The following is a 12,780-nucleotide window of genomic DNA, read 5'->3' on the forward strand; positions in this document are numbered from 1 at the left end:
AGCTAAATCCAAGGAGCTGGCTCTTTGAGGGGAGGAAAAAAATAATAAATTGGATAAACTACTGCCTAAAGGATATAATACTAGGAGAGATTTTTAAATGTCAAAATACTGACATTTTGGTGTGCTTTAACCTACCAAAATACTTGCGTATTTTATGGTATATGTACATGATTTCAAAGATGGGCCAGTGGCTTTGTTTGCCCTCCCTGATTCTCCCATCATTACCCTGCCATGGACTATCTTCCCCCAGTTCCTTTCACCTGTGCATCCTCTCTTTTACTCAGTTCTTAGATCTCTGCACCCTCAAAGGAGAGAGGGTCCCTTGAAGTTTATGACTCTCTCTGATAAAGAGAAAAAGTAAGGTGTAGGCAAAGGGCCATCTGTAGTGTTGGACCTCCAAACTCCAAGAGTAGCCCAGGAGTGGCCTGAGAGTTCAGTCTCAAAAGTACTGAAGCTTAGACTTACTACAACAGAAATAGCCTCAAGGGCACCTGGGTTGAAGGGACTGAAGTTGAAGGGATCAGGAAGTAAAATGATAATGCATAATGCTTATATCTTTAAACATTTAAAAAATTTAAAGTTATATAATGCTCATAAATTTTTATATTTAAAATCAATTAAGAATTCAGTGAATTCTCATCACAAATAAATACTGAACACCCATTTGTTATTTTGCTCCTATACAGCAACTGCTATTACTGGCTAGTCCAATCAATCAAAGAATTAAAAGTAATAAAAAAGATGCTACAGGTATTTTTAAAACTCTAAGAGAGCAAAACTCTAAAAATCTGAGTATCTGGCCGAATTGGTCAATTTTTCTAGGAAAAGATAAGTTGCCAAAAATAACCCCAAGAGAAAGAAAAACTAAACAAACCAATTAATCACAATAAAAGAAACAAGAAAGCACCACCCCTTTTATAAGTGACTGATGGTGTCACATGAATTTTATAAATTATCTAAAAACATAGTTTTTTTAATAGTTTATATATATATATATATTTATTTATTTATTTATTTTTTGGCTGTGTTGGGTCTTAGTTGAAGCACGTAAGCTCAGTAGTTGTGGCTCATGGGCTTAGTTGTCCTGCGGCATGTGGGATCTTAGTTCCCTGACCAGGGATTGAACCAGCATCCCCTGCATTGTAAGGCGGATTCTTTACCACTGGATCACCAGGGAAGTCCCAAAAAACATATAGTTTTGATGCTACTAAAAACTGTTTCAGAGTTTAGAGGAAGAACGAAAGCTTCTCAATTATTCTTATAGAGTTAGTGTATTATTGATCCTAAATCTAACAAAGAAGACAAAAATAAAACCACAAAAATTTCCTTTATGTCACTGCAAAATTCCTAAATAGACTATCAGCAAACAGAACTTAACAGTTCATTAAGATTATCCTCAAATATAAGAGAATCATCTCTGGAATGCAAAGGTAGCTCAATATCAGGACATATATTTCTAAATATACAATATTAACAGGATGAAGGAGAAAAACTATACATTCATGTCAAGAAACCTTGAAAAATTGTCTGATAAAGTTCAATTTACATTCCTCATTCAAAATTACTTAGTAAACTAAGAGAGGGTTGACATTTCTAACATTACAAAGAAATATCTCAAATAAAAGGCTATACCGGGGCTTCCCTGGTGGCGCAGTGGTTGAGAATCTGCCTGCCAATGCAGGGGACACGGGTTCGAGCCCTGGTCTGGGAAGCATCCCACATGCCGCGGAGCAACTAGGCCCCTGAGCCACAATTACTGAGCCTGCGCGTCTGGAGCCTGTGCTCCACAACAAGAGAGGCCGCGATGGTGAGAGGCCCGCGCACCGCGATGAAGAGTGGTCCCCACTTGCCACAACTGGAGAAAGCCCTCGTACAGAAACGAAGACCCAACACAGCCATAAAATAAAAATAAATAAATAAATAAATAAATATTAAAAAAAAAAAGGCTATACCACCATGCTTAATAGACTTTACATACTAGAAACATTTTCAAAGCAATTAGAACATAACATGCATGTAAAGTATTATTTCTTTTATTCCATAATTATTCTAGGAGTATCAACCAACTAAATTAGAAAAGAGGTTGGTAGATATGATTCTAAGCCAAGAGAATCACATGAAAAAAATTACTACAAATAAAGGAATGCAGTCAGGTGGTGGGTTACAAAATTAATATATTTAGCATATATAAACAATAACCAGAAAATGGTATTTTTAAAGGCTCTAAAAGATAAATACCTAGGTACAAACAACTATGCTCAGAACCCATTCAAATCTAAATAAGTGTGTAACATTCATTCCAATAAGTAGGACATCCCATAAAGAAGAGTCAGTATTAATAAAAGTGATGACATTCCACCAACTGTGTACAGTGCTACTTAAAAATCATCAAGAGATGGGCTTCCCTGGTGGCGCAGTGGTTGAGAATCTGCCTGCCAATGCAGGGGACACGGGTTCGAGCCCTGGTCTGGGAAGATCCCACATGCCGCGGAGCAACTAAGCCCGTGAGCCACAACTACTGAGCCTGCGCGTCTGGAGCCTGTGCTCCACAATAGGAGAGGCCCGCGCAACACGATGAAGAGTGGCCCCCACTTGCCTCAACTAGAGAAAGCCCTCGCACAGAAATGAAGACCCAACACAGCCTAAATAAATAAATAAATAAATAAAAAGTGAAATTCAAAAAAAAAAAAATCATCAAGAGAACTTCGGAGAAACTGAACAAAATGGTGGTCAAGTTCTTACAGAAAAAGAAGCATAGAAAAGCACCCCCCCAAAAAAATCTTCTGTGTAAGATGGTGTTTATAATGAATAGCAGAGAATGAAGAGGGAAGACTTCTGATGAAGAGGAAGAGGACAATCAGAATTTTAAAACACACTATGAAGCTTTAAAAATTAAAAGAGTTTGGTACTAGAAAAGACTGAGCAATGAAGGAGGGCTGCAGAAGTAGGCCTGCAAAAAAGGAACTTTGGTTTGTGACAGGGTTTCTCTTCCTCAGCGCTACTGATAACCAGTTTTGACAACCAAAGTTATCCCCAAACATTGCCAAATGTCTCCTAGAGGGCAAAACTGATGGTGGCTGAGAACCACTGGTTTATGGTAATGGTGATATTTCAAAATGGGGGCTGGGAGAACAAACATCACTACTAAATAAAATGTTCAATGGTACTGGAATAATTGGTAATTGGTCTGGAAAAACATATAGCTGGATCCACCTTTAATCCATGTATCATTTTTAAATTAATTTTTAATTATACAAGTAATAAAATATATATTTCATCCTAGTAAAATCCAAACATTACAGACCTCTACCTAATCCCACTACTCACGACTGAGAGACAACCACTGTTGTAATATGAAATACATCCTTCCAGGAGGTTTGCTATGCATTATGACTAAAGAACTAAATAAACAAGCAAGCAAGCAAGCATCTGTAGAAAATATAATTTGATGGGAGGAAAAAAAAAAGCTCTAGAAGAAAGCATGTGTGAATAATTTATAACCTAAAATATGAAAGAATTTTGTAAGTAGAAATAAAACCATTAAGTCATAAAACATTAATGGATTAGAATTTGTAAAGATTTTAAAGCTTTTATAAAACAGCAAAAATTAAGTTGAAAAGCAGATGAAAAACTGGAAAAAATTATTTTTTAATACAGATAAGAGTTAATTTCTTATAGAAAGAATTATAAATTGCGAAAATGATGACTAATAAAGGAACTGGCAGTTAAGAGAAAAATAATTACAAATGCCAATAATCACGTAAAGAAATCTAAATAAAAAAATGAGACACCATTTTTTTTACCTATCGTGTTAAAGGAGTGTGATGATATCCCAAAGTTAGCGAGGGTGTGAAGGAAATGATCAGTTCAACAATTTTTGGAAGTTTTAAATGATCCACCTTTCTGGTAACAATCAACACCTGTCCTTTGACCTTGGAATTCTATAGCAATTGACCCTAGCCATTTATCACATGTATATAATACTCATAAAAGCCTGACAACAATACAATGAAAATTTAATAGCAAAAGAATGCAAACAATGCAACTGTCCATCAAACGGATACCAGTTGAATAAAATACTGCATGTCCATACAAAGGCAACACCATGTAGTCAATACAGCTCTCAAAGAGCTGAAAGATGCAAACAATGTAAACAGCATGACCCACTCCTGTGTTAAAAAAAAGAATTAAGATAATCCTGGCTATTCAACTCTCCCTAACCTAACTCTGGAATCAGTAGTTTCAGTTATATTTCTGAATGAATCCCTTTCTATCTGAATTCTTGTAGGAACCCAAACAGTTCAATATCAAAGGGATATGTGTACATAAATAAAAATAGGAACATACATGGGACCTCCTTGTGGCACAGTGGTTAAGACTCTGTGCTCCCAATGCAGGGGGCCTGGGTTTGATCCCTGGTCAGGGAACTAGATCCCACATGCATGCTGCAACTAAGAGTTCACATGCCACAACTAAGGCGTCCACGTGACGCAGCTAAGGAGCTGGTGTGCTGCAACTAAGGAGCTGGCAAGCCCCAACTAAGGAGCCCGCTTGCCACAACTAAGACCCAGCACAACCAAATAAATAAATATTTTTTTTAAAAAAGGAACATACACGATATATATGCATGCATTTTTTTCCCCTAGGAAAAAAATCACAACAAACTGTGTCAAGATAGCTTGCCTTTAAATGATGAGAAGGCTCTCATTTCTACTTCGTGCCTTTCTGCATTATTTGAATTTCCTAATTTTATGCACTTTTGAATAATGTATGTTTCTAAATCTTAAAAATTCCTTATACATTATTTTGTTAAAATGTCAACAAAACCTTGCATAGGTAGATTAAAAGCTCATTTTTAGTTTTCTTTGTACCTTTATGTATGTACAACTAGTAATCGGTCCTATTTTAAAGAAAGTAATAAACACTGTGAGAAGAGTTAAAAAAAAAAAAAAAAGGAGAGAAAAATACAGAAAGAAAATCAAGTGGAATTCTCAGAAAATTAAGACCCCAGGATTTCTCACTAGAAGAAGAAAAAAACTACATTTAGGACATGAAAAGAAAGTTGATAATTAGACGTAAGATGAGTCTATTAAAAAAACTGCAGAAATATTTCCTATATGTTTATTTTTCACACCATACAGTTACATATTACTCACCCAGCTTGGGAAATCGGACCAAGTTGGAACTCGCTGACAGAGGTCCCGGAGAATACGTATGATAATCACACAGGACTGCAGACCATTAGCTCTAGCCTTGAGAGCAACACAAAAACCAACTGAATTAATCTTAGAAATACTGAAAGTATCCCTTGACGAAAAAAAAGTTAAAATACCACTGTTCAATGGAAGCTCAGATAAAAATAAAACAAAAATAACCACGCTTAAAATTGGATTCAATGAGCTGCCATTTACAGCAATATTTTATGCCAGGGTTAGTATTTAAAAGCTGATATTTTAGGTCAAAGTAAACAGATTATACAAGAATAATTGTTCTTGATCCCCTGTGAACCTTGACCTGTGTTCATTTAAAACAGTAAACTTCAAAAAAAAATCTGCCTACATTAGAAATAAAAGAAAAAGTAAAGAGCTAAAAAGTTTGTCTAGGGACTGAAAGATTAAGGAAATCTGTTTGGTTTCCTTTCTGTGCCTTTGCATAACTGCAAAGTCACTAAACCAAACAGCTGCTTCCTCACCTTTCATTCCCTACACTTATTAACTTAGAGAAAGAGGGGGGGAAAAAATCTTAAAACTATACACAAAGCTTTAAACACATATTCCATTATTTAAAGCAAAGTTAATCTGCAGCCTTATGGAATATAATATATGTACACAAACATGTGATGTCCCTAAACAAGTCAACTTTAAATATAGCCACTAAAAATAAAAATTAAAAAACCCAAACCACAAAACACCCCCAAAACCTGAGTTTATTGTCAAATTAATAGTAACTGCAATATGCAGATCTTCATACCCAGCTTTCTATGTTAACATTTTCTCATATTTAATTTAAAATAGTATTGCTTGGGCAATCTTTTGAAATGTTTAAACACAGTTAAACATGTTGTACTGAACTACTCTCTCATAAGGCTACAAGAAAAAAGTAAAATGATGTTCCGAACCTGGAACCACTTAGCGTGGCGTAGAGCAGCCAGAGCGTCAAGGCATTTTTGCCTGTCCAAGACGTCCGGTGGGTCTTTCACCATACCCGAGGTTACATCTAAAATGGATTGAATTGGCAAAATGCAGTGAGGAATGGGTGTTTGACCAGGTGAGCAAGACACTTCCTTAAAGTAGCATCAGTGTCACATGAGCCATTTGAGAGTTTGTCAACACTTTAAAGTACCCAGGGAGTTACTTTCAACAAATTCACATAATCTAATATGAACATCAAGATGAGAATTAAAACTCTTTATTTTAGAAATATAATAAATAATTTCTGCAAATATAAACCCTACCCACCAAAATAAAATCAAAAGGAAGGATTACTGGACACAGCGCACCAGCACAAAGACGACAAGACAAAAGGGAACACAAAAATCCACCTTAATAAATGAGAATGTACAATAAACTACTGAGTTTGTTCAGTATTTTACATGGTCATAGGTTATTCTGGGGCTAATATGTCAAAGAACTAATGATAAATATGAGATGATCAATGCAGTAATAATCATAGAAAAAAATAAAGAGCCAAAAACAGGCATTTCTAAGAGGTCAATGACCTCTCTTCCACAAGAGAATTTTAGCTTTAAGAATTAAGGAAATATGAAATGCCCTTTAAAATTCAAAGTTCCCATGAAGTATTTCAAAGAATAATTGGAGAGAAACAATGAGTAAAGTAGAAAAGGGCAATAGGAACTAGCATGGTTAAATTGAATAAGTATAGAAATAGAACAGATGCAGTAAGCAGAATGGTTTGATGATATATCTGTAGAATCTTTTAAGTTGCAAAGTCAGCTATAATAACTGATTTTAATCAGATTATTGCATTAAAACATAAATGAGCTATATAAAACTTGAGAAGAAAATCTGAACCTAAATCAGGACAAGAAGTTAACTTTTCATTCATAAAAGGCCAGCTTTACGTTCATCTAAACATATCTGTAAACTGTGTATAAAAGTTGCTAATCAAATTTGCTAATCAAACTATTCATAAGTGTAAGTCAATCTAATTCACAACTCTTGGTGATTTAAAAATATTTTCTACATATAGGAAAATTACATACCAGGCAAGTAATCTATTGAAAACAGTCTTCTAGATAAAAAGCACCAAAATTATGGGACATTTAGGATTGAATTTTATAAATCATCGAGGGCACCAAATGAATATGTGGAACAAAAGATGAAATATATGGTAAAAGAAAACATGAAGATGATTTTACTTTAAGAGTACTATTGCAACGCTGGGCAAATTATTTGATTGTCTATTTTTATATGAGCATTCAGAAATCTTAAAAGATATCTGTCCTTATTTTGAGTAGATGACATATTAAAAAGCATATTTAAAAAGTAATAAAGAATTCCATCCCTCGTCTGGGCTTTTTATTCTTAGTTCCTACTCCTTACATAATCAGATGGCACAGATTTTCAGAATACATATTAGAAGGGAGTTTTACAGATAATCAAAGAACACTGTGTGGCATTCTGAAAATGAACACTGAAAGAGGAATCTGGGTACTAAAAAGTAAAGTATCAAATCAGAAATATTAGTAATTTTTAAAAACTAATAAACAATCTCAAAACCTGAAAAACCAACTACTGAATCCAGAAATATAATGAACGTAAGAAATGGGCTATTCTGAGAGAAGGAAAAGGAACACAGGAAAGCACAGCTAATTAAAGAAGTAAAAAAAAGCAAGAAACAACAACAACAAAAAACCACTCCCCAAAGCAAGGTTACAGAACATGCTGAAGAACCCTTTCCATGTCCCTTATTTATTTACATTATCTGCTAAAGCTAAAATGCAAATAGGTGATAATGTACAATCTCTTTCTAAGTTTCTGAATTTTTAATGTTAATTCATGTTTTAATTTCCTCCAATACGGAAGAAAAGTTTTCCTTTTGCACACAAGCATTCATAACTTTGGAAATTTAAATTAATATGATACAATTTCAAAGATGCCAAGACACCTATTGCAATTTAAAAACAACTTAAGATCTGTAAGTAGGAAATTTCTGTCAAATTTAGAGTGTGGATTTTTGCACCCATTCTATATTTCAAGTGGATTAACCCCTTAGATATACTGTACTAAAATCATACTTGCTTCCTAATACCCAGTTAACAAAACAAAACAAATATCAGTTAATTTATTTAAAAGAAAGCAAATTCTTACCCTACAAAAATGTATTTCATAAATTTTAAGGGGTTAATCACCAGTTAGAAGACATGCTGTGTCCACACTATTTTATGATTAAAAGTTAATGGGAATATATTAAATAAATTAACATGGTTATGTAAAATATGTAATCCACCCAACAATTTAAAAACTAGTGTGAACACTGCTCAAATCTAGAAGAGACAAAGACAAAACAAACAAAACAGCCACACAAAGGACAATAAATGCCAGACTCTGCATCCAAAATCCCTCCTTAATCAAATGGCAGGTGTGACACTGAGCTTTTGAAAACCTTGGTCAAAAATCCTTCCGATGTCTTGGCAGCAACCCCTGACAGGAATCAATTCCCTCTGCTAGAAGGCTTTGGACCGGGCCTGATAAGCTAAAGGTGGGAAAAAAAACACACAATACTTGACTTGCTACAGAAGAGACGCTGTAGCAAGGGTTAGAGCATTTTGAACATTTCAAGCTTCAAGTCAATTAAACGTTTACTTAATGTTTAACTGTCAAACACAGTAACATAAAATAGATCTGTAATGTGTTTAACAGTTATTTGGGCAATTTAATCATCTCCTTTAAATAATTTTTGGTATCAAACAGGACCATTACGCATTAAGAGGCTACCACAACTATGCGCAAGTCGCCAGTCTCATGATTTACAAGTGCTCTTCCGGCAAAGCCTTCCTTACCCCTGTACTAACTCCCCAAAGCAAGCTATAGGCTTTAAATGATTTTAAGACACAGAGCATTCAGAGCTGCAGTGAGAGAGAATACATACCGTTATTCTGCAGCAATCTTCATAATGAAGCTAAAGACATGATTTACTGCAGTTATCTGCAGCAAAGAACACTATCAATGTTTCTACACTTTTTGCACATCCAACTTTTCAGCTCAGTGTCTTGAAGTAAAATCTTTCAATTTTGGACTGACCATTTCTCTCACCATAATATTTATGAAATTCAGAACAATAACTCAAGTCTGGGTCAGACAAAAATATAATTTTGTTTCCTTTAGAAGGGATAGGTTATTAAAGACTACTACAAATATGATGCTATTAACTTTAGACTTTTGCAACAAAATAAAATTACTTGATACTGCACAAATTTAAGTAAGCCTAAATATAACTGGACAAGATGTGCTCTGAAATAAAGTTAAATGGTTATATGAGTATAATTTCATATGAAATACAGCAACTATTATTTATAACATAATCTCGAAAATTTCTTTTTCAAATCCTAAGAGTCATATGCTGCATATGAATTGACCAGATTGACTCAGGAACTGTTTTTCCAGCAATATTCACGGCCAGACCTTTAGTGGGAACTCATGCTCATATAAAAGATCCTCTACACAAACCCCATTTATTTTTAAGATGCAAAGCTTACACAACATACAAGTCCTGATATATGGTGTATATATAATGTATGCAAAGTTAGACATGTCTCCCAATGATCGCATTTTTTAGTAAAAATGGTCTTTTCCTGGGTTGTGGAAAGCCCAGTGCCTTAAAAAAAATTGCTTTGCTGTAAGAAAACAAATTTAAAGGGACAGTAATTGAGGGCCTACTTACGCTATTAGACAAATTAATTTTAAGTATTCTTTTCTCCTCTATCTGTATCACAAAGAAATATTAGTGTAGACTATAACTCCATATCAACAAATTAAAATGTACAAAAACAACATGAAAGGAAACAAAGTAAATTTTATCTGACCCATAAAACAACAGAACCAACATACGGCAGACACCGACCATGCTTTTTGGCTTAAAAGCTTTTGAAGCTTTGAAAATGTTACAGAATAGTCCCTAAAGCAACATTGCTGGCACCAGCAGGATTTCATATTCTACAATCGTAAAGTAAGTTTAAAAACCCTGAATTGTGCTATAACTCACTAACTATGCCAACACCGTTTAGTTTTCAGTATCTCTAGTATAATAGTGGGGTCAGATGCCCAAATCTACATGCATTAGGATGCTCTGCATTTATGAAAACGCTTCAAACCAAAGAGCAACCTCAGAGAACCAGAAATATTTACCTCAGGACAAGCCAAATCCATGATTACACATATAACAATGCCTCTTAAACTGTGTTATGAATATTTAACCAATTTTATTTATGGAACTCTCTTGTCTTTTTGTAAGACAAGAACAAGAACTTAACAGAACTTAAATTTGTGGCCCCTCACTAGCAACATTTCTTTAATTTGTTCATGGGTCAACTATGCTGGTAAGAATAATTTTGAACTTTTTTTTTTTTTCCAGAAATCTGAGGTTAGCAAGAAAAGAAAAAAAAAATCAAGAAAATCAATAATACCATGAGTGTTTTATATAAAAGTACATTGCTAAAAAGACATTAATAAAAGATCTGGGAAATGATCTTAAGCAAAACTGGTTGCTATATAAGTCAAATCTATCAAATTCATATGTAATGCCAGCATGTTGCCTTCTAGGGCTTAATGCCATCTTAAAGAGTAGGTAAATGGGGAAAAAAAAAGTTAATAAAAAGTAGAATGTTTAATGGCTTTCCAACCTCCTTCCCTCATGTTCTCTTCTCGAATAATTGGAGACGTCAGGGTGATAGTGACTTGCATTTTGGGTTCCACACATGAGTTCAAAATTATTGCCGCTTCAGAAACTGCACATTTTATGTCATACTTCTCAGGACTTATAACCTATGTAATGAAGAGTACAGGAAATTAGATGGACCTTTTAACATTATCAAACAAAGCAGTTGCACTATGGCTCTTTCATTTTCTCACTGCCTTAACCATTTTATAAGGACTAGATCATATACTACTCCCCCCAAGAAGCCTTGCAATATGTGCAAATATTATAAATCTCTTGCTCCTCTTTCCTTTTAGAATTTTGTTGAACTAATATTTACCATTACTTGTATCATATGAGTTATTTGTATGTGTGTATGTCTCTCTTAGATGATGAGTTCTTGGATAAAAGAAACACTGCCCTATTTATTACCGTACCTTCCTAATAGCATCTTGGGTAGTTAAGTACTTGCAGAATATGAATGAGACTAAAATAGATATCTGAAACTAACGGGAGCCATAATTCAAACATTCCCAGTGTACCCTGTCAGGGAGCAGAAAGTCCTGATCAACAGAAGAAAAACCAGGATTCACTGCAATTCAGTACACATGAAATAAGTCTCAGTATATATGAACAAATGAAGACTTAACAGAAATTACATGGAGTGTTTACAGCATAGTGTCTAGGTTCAAATCCTAGCTCTGCTACTTTACTAATAATAAGAAGATGGGCAAATTATTTAACTCCCCTTTACCTGTTTTTATAAAATGGGGACAGTAATTTTATCTAACCTATAGGATTGTTGGAAGAATAAATGAATTAACTATGTAAACCACTTAAAACAGTGCCTGGTACATAGTAAGAATTATATAAACGTTAACTGTAAGAATGATGATGACGATAATAAATTCTATTTCTCTTGCTTATCCACTTGTACAATAAGTACACAGAATGATTTGGAAAGAGTATGCTGCTTTTAGTGTAACTGTTAATTATTTAGTTAGGATATAGTATTTTCTGCTTTGTAGTTTTTTTTGGCTGTGTTGGGTCTTCATTGCTGCGCGCGGGCTTTCTCTAGTTGCTGCGAGTGGGGGCTATTCTTCCTTGTGGTGTGCGGGCTTCACACTGCAGTGGCTTCTCTTGCTGCAGAGCACGGGCTCCAGGCACGTGGGCTTCAGTAGTTGCAACATGCGGGCTCAGTAGCTGTGGCTCGCGGACTCTAGAGCGCAGGCTCAGTAGTTGTGGCGCACGGGCTTAGTTGCTCTGCAGCATGTGGGATCTTCCCGGACCAGGGCTCGAACCCATGTCCCCTGTACTGGCAGGCGGATTCTTAACCACCATGCCACCAGGGAAGCCCCAGGCCCTGCTTTGTAGATTTACTAAACACCACAATTTAGGATCAAGATGTTTCTCGCAAATTATATAATTTTTTCAAAGTCCTCAAACCTCTTCTGAGTCTCCTCCCCTTCACTGCTCTAGCAGCCTCAACAGAGGGTAACAAGTAGACACACAATGACAATTCTCCTGGCTCCTAATACTTAAAAAGACTAATCCACAATAAGAAACTTCACATCTGGAACAATGGTAATATAAAGCAAACAACAGTAGTGCCACAGTCGTCAGAGCTCAAGTTTTTTTTTTTTTTATAAATTTATTTATTTATTTATTTTTGGCTGTGCTGGGTCCTCGCCTCTGTGCAAGGGCTCTCTCCAGTTGCGGCAAGTGGGGGCCACTCTTCATCGCGGTGCACGGGCCTCTCACTATCGTGGCCTCTCTTGTTGTGGAGCACAGGCTCCAGATGCGCAGGCTCAGCAGTTGTGGCTCACGGACCCAGCTGCTCCGCGGCATGTGGGATCCTCCCAGACCAGGGCTCGAACCCGTGTCCCCTGCATCGGCAGGCAGACT

At 35.5% G+C, this 12,780-nt stretch overlaps 1 protein-coding gene across 3 annotated transcripts in view; it reads right to left on the reverse strand.

Annotated features, from left to right (window-relative positions):
* Positions 1-12,780, reverse strand: part of ZFR (zinc finger RNA binding protein) — a 78,913-nt gene that overhangs the window by 20,104 nt on the left and 46,029 nt on the right. For 2 of the 3 annotated variants that reach the window (XM_057540260.1, XM_057540261.1), the window contains 3 exons: positions 10,862-11,003; positions 6,119-6,216; positions 5,157-5,252 (listed from right to left, as the gene is read on the reverse strand). In XM_057540260.1, the coding sequence (XP_057396243.1) occupies positions 5,157-5,252; positions 6,119-6,216; positions 10,862-11,003 (336 nt within the window). Of the gene's footprint in view, positions 1-5,156; positions 5,253-6,118; positions 6,217-10,861; positions 11,004-12,780 lie in introns of those variants that run through there. The other variant, XM_057540262.1, reaches the window with a different exon arrangement.

The sequence above is a fragment of the Balaenoptera acutorostrata genome, chromosome 2 (assembly GCF_949987535.1).
Source record: "Balaenoptera acutorostrata chromosome 2, mBalAcu1.1, whole genome shotgun sequence".
Lineage (NCBI taxonomy): Eukaryota > Metazoa > Chordata > Mammalia > Artiodactyla > Balaenopteridae > Balaenoptera > Balaenoptera acutorostrata.